The sequence below is a fragment of the Ammospiza nelsoni genome, chromosome 2 (genome assembly GCF_027579445.1).
Source record: "Ammospiza nelsoni isolate bAmmNel1 chromosome 2, bAmmNel1.pri, whole genome shotgun sequence".
NCBI lineage: Eukaryota > Metazoa > Chordata > Aves > Passeriformes > Passerellidae > Ammospiza > Ammospiza nelsoni.
Window position 1 is genome coordinate 24,367,997 of NC_080634.1, and position 15,058 is coordinate 24,383,054.

General features: G+C 41.9%; 1 protein-coding gene across 9 annotated transcripts in view; it reads right to left on the reverse strand.

Annotated features, from left to right (window-relative positions):
• ST3GAL6 (ST3 beta-galactoside alpha-2,3-sialyltransferase 6) overlaps positions 1-15,058 on the reverse strand; it is a 43,292-nt gene that overhangs the window by 16,673 nt on the left and 11,561 nt on the right. For 4 of the 9 annotated variants that reach the window (XR_009417975.1, XM_059467161.1, XM_059467160.1 and 1 more), the window contains 6 exons: positions 7,073-7,292; positions 6,761-6,860; positions 5,906-5,986; positions 4,568-4,645; positions 2,400-2,503; positions 605-668 (listed from right to left, as the gene is read on the reverse strand). Coding sequence is in view for 5 of the 9 variants with exons in the window: in XM_059467161.1 (XP_059323144.1) it covers positions 605-668; positions 2,400-2,503; positions 4,568-4,645; positions 5,906-5,986; positions 6,761-6,860; positions 7,073-7,100 (455 nt within the window). In the remaining 4 variants the exon portion in view is untranslated. Of the gene's footprint in view, positions 1-604; positions 669-2,399; positions 2,504-4,567; positions 4,646-5,905; positions 5,987-6,704; positions 6,861-7,072; positions 7,293-15,058 lie in introns of those variants that run through there. The other 5 variants (XM_059467163.1, XM_059467164.1, XM_059467166.1 and 2 more) reach the window with 5 other exon arrangements.

The window sequence follows — 15,058 nt, forward strand, 5'->3', positions numbered from 1 at the left end:
CTAATCCACGAGAAACAAGTTCTCAGGTATGTTCCCTTCCATACCACACTCCTGTTACTTCCAAAAGGACAGACAGCCTTTCCTGTCTTCCTAGGTCTCCCTCATCCACAAGGAAAAGGAAATCGAGCATATGTAGGAACAAGGGCACACAGCAGCCAGCAGATCAGAGGCACAGGGATATGCCCAAGATTTGTTCTGCTTAGAAGCAGACACTGGTTTGCACCTGCGTATCTCAAACATTCTCCATCTTACCCTGAATTTGCAAGAGGAGAGCACAATGAATCAAGTATGAAAAGATACTATAGGAAGATGGGACTGCATTCAGCTGGTGAATTTCTAAAGCATTTATAAAAACAAACTTCTAAGTTAAAGCTCTCTCAAAGGGTATTTTTTTCTTGCAGGCTGGTACTACTGAAGTGTAAAACCAAGCCTACTGATACCGTGGAATCAGCTACACACTGCTTGGACCCTGTAAATCTACTCTAACTACATGTCTTGACTACTTTGAGCAATTTCAGGATAAACCCACAGCCACTCCTTTTCAGGTAAGTACTAAATATTAAAAATGCAAATAAGAGAAACAGTAGCAAATAAACAATCTCACCTGTCTTCTTCACTGGAAAGGCCACAGTTCTGCAATCTTGAAAGGGCTAAACGAAAAAATTGCTCTAAAAAAAAAATATAAACAAGATTAATGAAAACACTCAGTATTTGCAATACAATAATAAGCATGCCATCCTGACCACAATGTTTTTAAACACAGTAGTGCACTGTGCATAAAAACATCAAAGTCAGAACACTTGGAACTTAGTGCCACAGATCGACCAATGATGCCAAAGAACCTGAAGTTTATCACAGCTCCCCTCTGAGTTTTTTCTGCCTCAAAATACAAAATGGCATGAGACCTGCATTTAAAAACAAAATCTTAGTTACAGTAAATAAGAATTGGAATAATTTCCAAGATACACATCCTAACTCACTTTGGTTTTTCTTCTACCCACCTTCAGCTGACTCAAGAGCATTCATACAGCCAGGAACAGTAACAGTATTCATATCTTTGGGGAAGACATCAATCAATGTGCTAAAGCTAGACAGAGACACCTTCCCAGCCCACCCCTGGTGGGCAGGCTCCTGCTGGACACTTAATTTGCCTCAGAAGAGATAGCAACTCATTCCCAAATGTAGTTTTCCTCGCTGTAACCCCGAAAGTGCAGGAAAATGCACCATCCCTGTTACCACTGATGGAGGGCAAATCAAAAGTCTAAAGCCCAGATTAGGAAGGTGCACTGTTAGTGTTAAAAACTCTGAAATTTGAGACTTTACAGCCCCTTCAAAAAGGGTGGCTAAGGCTCTTCGGGTGTCAGCCCTATTTACTCCGGCCTGACCAACACAGGCAGTGGGAACGTGCCAGCAAATATTTCCACAGGTCCAGCAACCAGGCAGTGTCATCAATTCCCACCTGTGGCCCTTTCCATGGGAGGAGCAGCCAGCTCAGTGTCATGGTTTAGCCCCAGATGGCAATTAAGTGCCACACAGCCACTGAGTCTTCACCACTTGACAGGTAGGAGAATCAGAAAAAGCTACCATTTGTATGGAAAAGGAAAGAGAAAGGGGAAAACCCAAGAAAAACAACTGATGCAGAATACAACTGCACACCACCTACTGACTGACGCCAGTACCCAGACAGCAACCAGCCCCTCCTGTTTAAGTATTGACATGTTACAGGACACAGAATAGCCACTTTTCAGCTGGGGTCAATTGTCCTGGCAATCCTCCCCTCGGCTTCTTGCGCACCTGCTCAGTGGCAGAGCATGAGAAACTGAGACAGCCTTGACTTAGAGTAAGCACTACTTAGCAACAATTAAAACATCCACGTGTTGTCAACATTATTCCCATGCTGAATCTTAAACACAGCACTGTACCACCTACTAAGAAGAAAATTAACTGTATTCCAGTCACAACCAGGACAGTAAAAGGAAAATTTCACCAATGGAACTGCCTAAACCTGAGGATTTCTGCCTCAGTAGGACTCTGGATTCCAACCAGTTTAGGTGTGCTGACTGAAGCCCATCACACCGACTCCTAGCAAAGCATAGCTGATTATCTTTAGCACTCCAGCCCACATACAAACAGAAGGAAGCTGAATAAGGTCCAGTCTTCCTCACTCACACCTTTTTGGAGCTTCTCTGCTAGGAGGGGCAACCCCAACCCAGTGTTTTACTTGTTAGAAACAGGAAGGTGTCAGGTCAGAGGGACTGAACAAAACCATTAAGACACTACTAGACACCCCAAAAGGACTGGCATCAGTACACAGGAAAGATCATGGTCACAGATTCAGGTGGCTTTACAAACCATTTAGGTATTTCTGATTAAAAATAAGGTACATGGGAAATACAAACCTGCTCTCTTTATTCCATAAGGTAGTTCAAACTTATTGCTCCCTTGGAACTCTGCCACTCTGATAAAATCATTAGCGCACAGGAATGGGTATATTTTGTCAACACTGATGAAGGAAAAAAGGAAGAAGTTTCAAAATTGCATGATGTACCTGCATAAGCTAATAATTCATGCAAGTGCTTTGTGAAAAGCTCTCTTTATACTATTACCATTTTTATCGTATTATCACCCATTTTTAAAAGAAAAAAAATCCACTAACACAGGGAAAGCCAACAGATGATGGAAAAGCATAAGATCTTGTAACAGAAAATATAGGCAAAGATTGAGATAAAAAGACTTGTCTATTTGTACACTTTATATAGACTCATTAAAATGGTGTGATTGAAAGCTTACACCATGAGACCACATATTTAAGAGAATACATAACCCAAAAAGACAGTGAATAACTTCAAGTTTGAAAATAATACAGGTAAAAAGGAAAATTAAGAGTTATTATTGTATATGGCATTTCAATAAATAAGAACAGGGTGTGAAGCAAGGGGTTTTAAATTGAAAATACCATTTCCTGATTTGGAGCTGCACTCCTATTCCAAACAAGTGACACTATATGACTGTGTTGACACTAGTAAATTGTTTGGGGCAACAGGGGTGTATCCAAGCAGTAAAAAAGTATGGAGTTCTCATGTCCACATTACATGCACCTTGGGTATTTTATATTCTGGTCTAACTCTAGAAGGTGTGGTGCAGCTGCTAAGGTCCCAGCCCTTAGTGGCTGCACCACATGGGCTGTGCTCCTGCGGTGCATCTTCTGGCTTAAGCAGATGTCTGAAAGGATCCCAGTGCATTCACACAAGGGCCACCCTGGGATGAGAAGCACGGTGTCTGGGGACCACAAGGAGGTTTGCCTCAAAAGCACATTCTTCCTGCAAACTAGAACATGATGGAATTATACCTTGTAAGTGTCACACTAAAAAGAATGGGTCACTTCTTTTGTTGGAAGACAGGAACCACAGAAAAGGGTCTCATAGCAGGGAAGGCATTCCTACTGCCTTAGTGCCAAGTCCACCCCAATGAGTGAACAGCGGACACAAACATGTCACGTGCTATCATGCCCTTGGCTTCACCTTTGAATTAACTAAGCAGGCACTCAGTGTACTAGTTGACTTTATAATGATCCCCCATATTAGGTCTTAGATTAAAATGCTAACATAGAAATATACAATCATAAGAAAACCTAATCTTAATCATAAAAAGCCCCAGTCAGCACATTACTCGTTTGTCCACTAAGAACATTAACAGCTGCTAAGAAAACCTTCTCTTTAAGCTCCAGGTATTCAGAAGATACTGACAGTAAAAAGGGGGAAAAAAACCCAAAACAAAACACCACAGCTCACACACCAAGAAATGGATCACAGCTTAACTATGCAAGACCAGCTAGCTTTGAGACACGATGCACTAAATATCCATATTAAATTTAGTAACCTGCTTTGCTGTTCAGAAACAGCTGCTAAGCTTAGACATAACACATAATTTACCTACTGAGAAAAGATCCTCAATTCTAGCTTTTCTAGCTCTGGTTCCTTTCCAATAAATAATTCTGCAAGGTTAGAAATCCTTTCAACCTCCCCAGGCTATTACCAAAGTGCACAGAACAGATCTTCAGCTCATACTGTTTGTATAAAGAAGTTACAAAAATGTGTGAGACTGTCCTAGCTGTGCATGCACATTCTTCTTGCTGTGTACCTCTGAGCCCATTCCTGCCCATCTGCTGAACACTAGAGCTACCCTGCTGCACCCAATACCCAGACAGCCTGGGCACAATCCATGCGCAAGGGAATTAGGATCACCTCACCAGACCAGGAGCTAACTAAAACTCAAAGGCTGCAAGTCTGCTTTGAGTGGCACAAAGATTACAGGCTTCTATGTGCTTTAAACCCACAACAGTAATAAAATTATAGCAACATTTGCTTATATAAAAAAGCACCAGGGGGAAAAAAAGGCCACAGTGTCTTTGCACAGAGGTTTAAGACTCCTTCAGCCAGTTCTTGGTCTAAACTTTCCAAGCTTTCTCAGGGCACTACTCAGTGTTTGTTCCAAAATGTGTAAATAGCCCAGTTTTACCTCAATCAGCACAGCCAGTCCTTCCCCATCTCAATTCTCAAAGACTCACCCCAGTAAAGATTCAAATGCTGGTTTCAGAAGACAAGTGTCCAATGCATTCCTCCTCTCTACAGCTGTAGGTGGCAGCCTGCAATAAAACAATTCCAAATAAATAGCAAGACCAGGAATGGGTAGCAGAAACAAGGTAAGAGAAGTTGGACAAATCAAATTAGTAAAAGCTAACTGCTGAGTTAAGATCACACCAAGGTTTCATTACTCCCTCCCCCTGTGTAATAGAGATGAAACTTCCTCATTGCAGCACAATTACTTTTAACTAGCAAAGGCTTTTATCTCACACTGCTGCTCCAAGGGGAGCTGTGACCTCCCTTGCTCAGCAAGTATCGAAGCAGGCATAATCAGAAGTGAGAACCAAGGCTCATCTCCAGAGAAGCAGAACTCCTGGGCTCTATCACCCCTGCAACCATTCCAGACAGCATCCTCATCACTCCTCAGGGAGGAGACAAAGCCTTGTTTGGAGAAGGAAACAGGGTACTTTATGGAAAATTATATTCTTTGGGGATAAGTCATTCTACCCATGATAAGGTTAAGACTCACACTCCTAAGCACATTCCTCACTTGGAGATTTAGCCCAATTAATCACAAATATGAAGTCCAGAAGGGAAGGTAAAGTTCAGTGTGAGCAGCATGTGCCACTGGATTGCATTAAGGACAGAAGGATGAAATCACCACATCAGAGCCACAAGCCAAAGAGACCATTAACTGATTTTGGTAACCTCAAGTTCTTATGTGAATACTAACACTGAGAAAGCACCCTGTGAAATATCAGCTGGCCACCTTGGTGCTTTCCAGAATCAGCCCACAGATAGCATTTTGCAGCACAGCTTCAGAGAAAAGAGAGGTCTGCTTTCAAGTTTTAGCATAGGTGGTCATTAGTTCCACAAATCTAACTCCAAGAAGTCACAAGCACAAGAGCTGCCTATACACACACTTGAATACAACAACTGAAACACACTTCTGGTTTAATAAGTTTTAAGCACTGAAGTTGCTCTTCAAGTTCTGCTAACTTTGTTCAGGTATAATTCAGAATTGCACAGATTTGAAAATTGTAAGCCAATGTCCTTACAACAATTCACTGCTTGTTAGAGACAGTTATTGAAAGTGGCCATAAATATTAAACAAACACTGGAAACATAACATGGACAAATTCATTTTCGACAAACACTTTACCACTGTGTTTATAACAGCAATAGCCACTGGACGCAACTGTACAACTGAGCAGGGAGCCTATCAAAAAAGGCTATAGATTTTAGCCTCAATCCCTCCCACCTATCCAAAACAAAAAGAAAACAACAATCCCACCACAAAAATACTCAACTGCTGAACTTACTGATTGTAACTGATTGTAACTCCACTAGTCACATAGGAAGGAGAAGCCCTCACAGAGGAAGTCTGTCCATAAAAGCTAATCCTGCAAAAAGGGAAATGTCAAAACACTGTGGTTTGTTGTCAATAGAAACCACAACAGAAAGCTATTTGTATCAATTGTACACCATAAACAAGATAAAGGGAGCACATTAGCCACTACTTTTAAAAATTATAACTTATCTTCATAACAGTCTGTTCAGTCCTGGTCACAGCTGTGCAAAGACCAATGGAAACTAAACTTCTTCTAGTAAATCCCCCAAATTTCAGGTCCCAAGCCACCTGTCCTGTGAGCCTGGAGACAGTGAAGCCTCACTGCCCTCAAGGGCTGCTGTTGGGCCTTAACAAATCTCAGCTTTTCAAAGGGTGCCCCCTGCACCTACAGTTATTCCCGTATGTGGAAAAGGCGTCTCCCACATCACTTATCAGACATTTAATGGAACAAACTAGCAATAAACCCGCATGGGGTGGAGGGGGACGTGGACACCTTATTTCTGCACTTCATGTAATTCCTCACCTGAGCACCTATTTGCATGAACCTCAGAGAGGCTCCCTACCACTGAGGTCCTGACGTCTCCATACAACCAGGCTCAAAATCAATTACTAGGTTTGAAAGTGACACAGGAGAACAGGTGATAGGACAAAACAATCATAGCGATTTCCTCAGAGTACCAGAAGATCTCAACCACAAAACACACACACACAGAGTAGCAATCACTTATGATGATTACTAGCAACACTTATGGAGCAACACAAGAACTCACATCTCTCATACAGCCATGAGGCATCTGCACTCCAAATCAACAAAGCATCACCATACCAGTAGAAGTTATTTCTCCACAGATTTCCATGCAGGATACCATACATAACAGCAGCAGCCAGGATAAAAAACAGAAGAATTCGTTTCATGACTAATAAACCTGAAATGTAAAAAAAAAAACAAAACAAGAAAACTGAACACAAGATGAACTAATGCAAGAACTTTCTCTAAAGCATCTGGAAACCTACAAAGAGAAGTTATTGTTATTATAGTCATCCTCTACCACCAGAAGTCTGACAGGTGATCCCTTCACTTCAGTTTCTCACACAAAGACCCAATGTCAGCAGGAGCTGAATGCTGCTTTGCACCTACCATATGTGTGTTCTCTGCAAAGAAGCATGGGTTCACTCTAGGTTCTCTCTGAGGCCATGTGATAGTAGAACTCTTCTGTCCACTGGCAGCCCAAAGAAATCAGCTGGCCTTTATAGGTGCCTGTGCTTCTCTTGCTGTTTCTTGTGCCACATGCTATCAGTTTCCATAATTACACAGTTGAACAAGCATTGGCACAGTGCAGGAGGCAGACAGGTTGATGCTGATGAAACAGAACAGGGAATGAGTTGCCACAAATTTCTACTGCCTTTCTTTAGGATCACTGAATGACCCTCAAGTCCAGTTTGACATTTAAAGCTGCACTGAAACTATCTGCTTATGCCTGCACAGTCTTCAGCTACTGACACAAGCCAAACTTCATTGCTCAAGCAACAGAACAATGTTATTTTCACACATTACAAAGTGAGGAAAGAAAAGTTAGGATCCCTGTTGAACTTGTGAAATTATGGAGAAATATTCAAAGAAAAGGTCCATTTTTCAAATAGAGTTTTCGCTTCATTGCACAGTCTAGCAAGAGAAATATCACAAACACAGATCTGACAAGACAGACTCAAGAAAAATCAAGTCCTGTGTTGCTCACATCCTAAACACTGAGCAGCCTTATCAGTAGCTATGAATGAACTGTTGTTGCTTAATCTTGTGAAAGTCCAAAATAGCCATTCCAGCCACAAGTTATCATGGAAATTTACTTGACAGGTACAACCTCCTACTATTCCACTTCTCCCCTAACAGTGTCATGATTACTTTACTTGAGTACAACAAGGCACTACTTCCTTATTCTTCGCCACTCATACCTTGCACCGGAATTTAATTGTAGAGTTAGAGAAGTGGTTTTATAACAGTACCTACCAGTAACAAAGTCATGCAATGAACCAGTTAGAATTTATCAACCTTAAGTATATCCTACACGCTATCCTGCTCTATTCTGGAGGAAAATACTTCACAGGCTGCAGCTGTTGCAATTCCAACCTTTCAAGGGAAAGGTGCTTCTCTTTGGGAAGTAGCACTGCCACTTCTCAGCACCAATTCCCTTGACTTTACTTGAAGGATTGCTACAAGTTTGTCCAGATAGTCACACTCAACTTCTAGAGACATCTCTAAGTTTTTGCAGTAATTCAGTAAGAGTTTTTCCCCTAAAATTCCAAAAATAGAGGAAAACTCGCCTACTGGGTTTAGTCGTGTGTCATTAACGGCAACTGGCTCATATTCTTGAGTGCCATGACAAGACACATATGGTACAAGTGAGGGATCAGGCCTAGCAGCATGGGTTTATGAAAGGCAGGTCTGGCTTGACCAACCTGATCTCCTTGTATGACAGGGTGCCCTGCACAGAGGATGAAGGAAAGGCTGTGTATGCTGAGTACCAAATCCCTCATAAAGCCTTAGATAGCATTTCCTACAGCATTCTCCGGGACAAACTGTCTGCACGTGGTTTCGACAGGTGTGCCCTCCACTGGAGAAAAAGCTGGCTGGCTGAGCCCAAACACAGGTGGAAAACAGAGTTACATCCAACTGGCAGCCAGTCAGTAGTGGGGTTCCCAGGGCTCAATCCGGATTAATATTTTTAAAGAAAATATATGGTCTGGACAAGGGGATTGGTCGATTCTTACTTTGCAGGTAACACCAAGCTGAGTGGGAGTGTTCATCTGCTGGAAGGCTCTGCAGAACAATCTGGACAGGCTGGATCAATGTGCCAAAGTCAACTGGAGGAGGTTCATCAAGGCTAAGTTGAACTCCTCTGTCTGGGTCACAACAACTCAATAAGCACTACAGGCTGGGGGAAGAATGGCTGGAAAGCTGTGTGGCAGAAAAGAACCTGGGAGTGCTGGTCAGCATTGGCTGAACATGAGCCAGTGTGTGCCCACATGCCCAAGAAGGGGAATGACATCCTGGCCTGGATCAGCAAGAGTGGCCAGTCAGATGAGGGAAGAGATCACTCCCTCCTCTGTTCTCAGGACTGGTGAGGCCATACCTTGATCTCTCTGTTCAGTTTTGGCCCCCTGACTGCAAGACAGACACTGAGATGCCAGAGCAAGTCCAGAGAAGGACAAAGCTGGTGAAGTGTCTGGAGAAGCAGCAGCTCAGTGGGGACCCTGTCACTCCCTACACCACCTGGAATGGATTCGTAGTAAGGTGGGGGTCAGTCTCTTCTCCCAGGCAGCAAGTGGCAGGACAAGCAGAAACAGCCTAAAGTTGCAGCAGCGGACATTTAAATTAGGTATCAGGGAAAAAAAAAAAATCTGAAGGGGTTGTCAAGCACTGAACAATCTGCCTAGGGAACTGGTTGAGTCACCACTTCTGAACATATTAAAAAGATCTCTAGGGGTCACATTGAGGATATCTTTGAGTGGTGGATCTGGCAGTGCAGGGCTAATGGTTGCACTCCCTGATCTTTTCCAACCTAAGTGATGCTATTATTTACTTGAAAAAGACACTGCACTCTCAAGTAGCTTTTTTCCTTTCACTATTAGTATTTTATCCCCTCCTGCTTTAAAAAGGTTTGCCAAAACATCCCACTCAAGTGTTTAGCCTTACTCCCTAATTCAATCAATGCAAACTTCAGCTAAACAGAACATGACAAACCAGCTGTTTAGATAAAGTTGCTAAACTAGCAACTGATTAAATTGCTGATTTTGCTGACTTCGGTGTAAGAAAGAACCTTGCTGAAGAGTCAGACCAAGCTACAAAACAGAGAAAAGACAAGGAAAAGCAGCCCATAAAGGATTTGCTGAAAACCAAAAATATTATTTGTAACAGTATTTTTCACAGAGGAGAAAAGAAATTGCCTTTGTAAACACTTTGCAAGTCAAACATTCATACAGCCTGGATAAAAAAAAATCATTAGAACACAAGACCAGAAGTCAGCATCATTCTTCAAACAGATCATAAGGATCTGTAACAACTTCCCGTGTTTTACGCTCAGCCTGGCACAGATGTGATAATGAGTCCACCCCAGCTCCAAACAACCAATCATTAAGAGTGTACCTAACACAGCCCTTAGACACATCAAATGGTCCTTAATTTTGTGTCTTCTCACCATCCCATCCCCCAGTGCCTGGCTTCATTCCATGTTTGAAAGTTCTGTAGCCAAGAAAGTCTTCACTAAGAAGACTCTTTTTCTTAATCTGGTTTAGTAAATAGAACCATTGCCTTGTTTGCAGAAGAAATTATTCTGGGAGTATTTTTAATGACGACAGCATCTTCCAGCTCTTTCTTCCTATTTTAAAACAGCTGAGTGTTGTAGAAAGTTAATCAAAGGGAAACAATACAAATATTGCACTAGAAAATTCCCATGCAAGAAAATAGGGAATTAAGAAGACACAGTTCAGATGGAAAACAGCAGCTCCATTCCACTTTATTCACTTCAATACAAGAGCCAGCAGATTGATTTAAGCCCATTAAGCAAAATAAAGAAGACAATGCTGGAACTCAACTACTCAATTTCCTCCTCTTTCTTAAAACCCTACAGCGATCTCCACAATGAAAGGAACAAGGAACCCAGTATGATCATGCCTGATGATCATGGTGTCAGCTGGTCAATTTTCTAAAAGCAACCAATGGGATATGGAAGTGCTGCAAAAAATGCATGAGCATTTTTTTAATAGTAATCGAAGCTAACTTCTGTGGGTCAACTTCCCACCTCCCCCAGAGGACAGAGTTACAATTACAGAATTAGACAAGACTGACTATGTTATAGTATTAAGACAATCTCAGAGATCAGCCTGCATCTCCTACTGACAGACAGATTCCCCCAAGCTCCCATCAACCCACCAGAAAAACCCATTTGGGTATATGATCTATCAACTATATAAGACCTGAGGCTAATATTTTCTTCCCTGGATGGAAGCAGGGAACCCCAATCCTTATCAGAGGCAAATCATTACTTACTATTAGTTTTTATTCTAGTACAGTGTGGTATCTGCTATGAGGCACTATCTCACACCCTCTCTTTATCTTCCAACTTACACTTGCAGTCAATGCAGTGATGCCACAGGATGAACCCTGCAGGAAATCTACAGCTGTTGGACCAGGCAGTCAAATGCTACCACACTACCATCACCTTTCTTTCATATCGCTCACAAGCCTCCCTTTCTTCCTTAAAAAACTGATAGTGTTAATAGCACAATGCAGGAAGCTTTTCCATCTGTCCTATTTACTTTGTAAAGTACTTCTGACTATTACTGAAGCTGAGACAATAAGTATTTAACTGTAAAGCGGCTACTACTAAATTAAATACTAGGGACCTTAAAACAATCTTAGCTCCATAAACTGTCACAAGACAATGTAAGTTCTTTGCTGGTGCCATTAAGTGACAGCTTGAAAATTTCAGCTCACTGGGACCTCAGATTCCTAGCCCTTGTAGCTGTGGGGGAGGAAAATATGCCTGAAAATATGCTTTGAGCAGACCTTGAAATTTAAAGGGATAGCACTAAAAGCACATAAAGACCTAATAAAGGTTTAAAAAGAAACATCAGAATTTTTAAGATGTAGTCAGTATTTTGTGGGTTTGAGCTTGTGACCTGCAGCACTGCTTCCTTTTGGTCAGGATGTAGCACATGCCTGGTGAAACAACCATGCAGCAAAAAGATAATCGAGGAAGGAGCTCTCACATCATCATCTTTCTCAAGCTGTAAAACCTGAGCACATTATGGCACAGATGTATTCTGCCAAATCTAAACACTATTCATCTATTCACACTATTCACTCTTTCAGTTCCTCCTCTAACTAAGTGCCTAATTGCACTGTTCATTAATTTTCTCCCTCTTCAGGAAGGGAATGCTGCAGAGACTACACAACAGCACTGCCACACAGTCTAAAAGGTACTGAAATGGCTGAGTTGGTCTAGTGCTTTCCCTCATTCCCATGCACCTGAAATTCCCATAATTTCTAATGTTCTTTTTCATTTTAGTTTAAGAAACAGAAAGTCCTTAGAAACACTGTTTAAGCAAGAGGTATTGGGTTATCCTAGTAAAGTGGCTCAGAATTAAAACTAGCTTTCTAACTCTCCAACAACGCAGACTTGGTTTTGAAGTTGTACTTTTGAAGTTGTACATTTAGCAGCATCAGAATTGGAAAAGGTTCTTGTTAATCTGTTGTGCCCCACACCAAACCAAAGGATTTATTCCTGTTCCTGAAAACCTGTACAAACCATGACACTAAAAAACCCTAAGGTTTTACTGTGTCAAAATGTCACTAAGGGCTGCTAGCATCACACCACATCACACAACACATACAAGTAACTGCAGCCAAAGTTACTCCCTGCTCTGGAAGATGAAACACTTTCTGTCCTAATCTCTTCCAACAACATGGGGATAAGCAACAGAGGAACAATTTGCTGTCTATGACAACTGACGCCTTCTTCCTCTCCAAGAAAACACCAAGCTACCCATTTTACTTCCACAGTATGCAGGTATCTGAGGAAAAAAAACACCAACAAAAAAAAGACAGTCTGTCTCCAAACACAACTTCTCTCTGTTAAGGAAAGTTTCCAATGTTTCCCCTATCATTTCCTCTCTGCCCAAATACTGCATCAAGCCTGACACCAAATAGCAAGATAACCTTTTCTCCAAGTACCCAACAGCAAGCAATGTCCAATAGATATGACATCACAGCAATAGAGATGTTTAGAAGATTTAGCGAATCTTCGTTTTTTTTCAGTTCCCACAGCCAGAACCGCAGCCTCTGTTGACATTAATTTACTGTGGAGACACAAACTAGAGCTGTGTACATCTTTGACCTTGTGCAGCATTTCAGGACAGGCTGCAATAGATTGATTTTAGGGCCTAAGTGCTTATCTTCCTCCCCTTCATCATCCTGCTGATGGTGAAACGTTCTGTACCCCAAGAGACAGCAATACATTTATTACTTTGTGGACAATTCAGGATTCTTTTATTCTGTTTTTCAATAACAGACACTGGTATTGTGTTCTTCAGAGCATAACTGCCAGCTGGGCCAAGCAAAATGAAAAAGCAACTTAGTATTTTTCAGCGCAACGATGACTGCTATTCCAGTTTGCTTTTGTCTAGAGTCTACAAGATCTATGCATCACTTTCCCTCTGGTGTGGCTGTGCGGACATATTTATAATTTCAGAAACTCTTCCCACAGAAGCATATCCTTTGGCTAAAGGATACTGATAAAGATTTCAAGTCCAGTTAAATCTATTGTACTTTCACCCCCTCTAATACTAATTTACCTAGACAGCACATCTGGTGGAAGAGTAAAGTTAGCTGCCTTCCCAAAGGCTGCAGGAACAAGCACAGTTCATCTCTGTGTTTTGGGCAGAACAGATGACAGCACCTATAGCTCTCCAATCCTTATCTCCAGCTCCACAGATTCTCAGCTCAGCAGATCAAACAAGATCAGAAAAACACAAGTTTGTAGCCTTCAAAGACAACATCATCAATAGAGGGTTTGGCAAAAGCTGCAAAAGGCCTGCATGTCCTGACTTACAGTCTCATCACCATGCTCAGACTCCCTTGTTCTTACTGCATGAGATAAGGTGTCATCTGTTCAGTGGTTAACTGCTCTTTCCCCTCTTCCTCCCTCATTCTGCCTGAGGACACAGGAGCTCTTACACATATCCCACAGTGGAGGCAGAATCAGAAAGAAATCAGAGGCTGCATGCACTCATCAGACTGCTTCTTAGAGAGCAAAAAGGCATGTGTACAAGCCTAGGTCAAGTTACAAGCTTTTTAAAGCTCACTAAAAGAGGTCCCGATTTGGCCGCAAAAGAAAACACTGTGATCCTGTTCTCGGAGGGACCACAATCAATTATGTGCACTGTTTCACAGAGATACCACTTTTGAGCCTACTGATGCAAAATTTCACATCACTTCTAACTGACATGAAATACCAGCTCCACAGATGAGAAACAGAAGCACAAAGCATCAGCCAGTGCATCCTGCCAGAAAATCCTGGTAAGCAAACTACAAGGGAGCACAGGCATTGGCTTCCACAGAAATGGCCCTTGAATAGGAACAGTATCCAGGCTGAGTTCTTTAGCCCTGCTGAAAGGCAGAATATGTCACCTCCAGCTTGGGGCTATCACAGGGTTGCTATGCCACCCTTGAGATCTGAGCTAGTATTCTGGCTGATTATCACAGCGCAGTGTGGATCCCTGGCACCAGCTCAAGGTGACAGCATGGTGCACACACACAACTGAAACTGCAAGCACAAAAAAAAGATAACTGAACTGGTATTTTTCCTCTGGTAAATTGTATTTTTAATTATTTTTCCCCTTCAAGATAGAAAATATTCTTTAATATTCCAAGACGGCTTAGGATTTAGTCCAGTAATGGACACACAGTTAAATACTGCTAACTCAAGCTTAAAAGTCAGCCCTGGATAGATCCAAATCCAGCTTGTGGCTTTGAGGAGAAAGAGAATACTAACTACTGGATTCTCATCTAAGTGGTACTTTGTCAGTATCACAGATTTCCAGAAACCTTGCCTATAATTACAATCAAGAGTAAGATCAAGTCCACAGCCTCATCTTCTTGCCTGTCTTTGTGCCTTGAGATGAGGGAGGACAAGAAGCAGACAATCCATGCAAAGGCACAGGTAAATTGGGAAGAGACGTTTCCATATGCTTTCCCTGTCCTGACCCTCTACAGCCCTCCCGTCAGCACACTTCACTTCTTTTCCCTCCTTCTTCCTCCTGTGGACTCAGAATACAGAGCAATTTCTGTCACAGCCAGCAGCCACAGAGATGCCATACAGTACACAAACAATTATTTGGGGTTTGGTCAGAAGCAAACCTGTGCACACAAAGTCAAATGCAAGTATGAGCTGAGCACAAATAACTCTGCTTCCTTAACTCCCAATGCTTTAACCAAACATAAAAAAAAATCCAGCTCTAACTATATCTTAAAGAAAAATTATGAAACCCACACATACAAAGTCAGTAATACAACCTTAGCTGACAGATTTTTTCCTAGCCCTCTTACGTTCTCCCAGATTAACCTTTA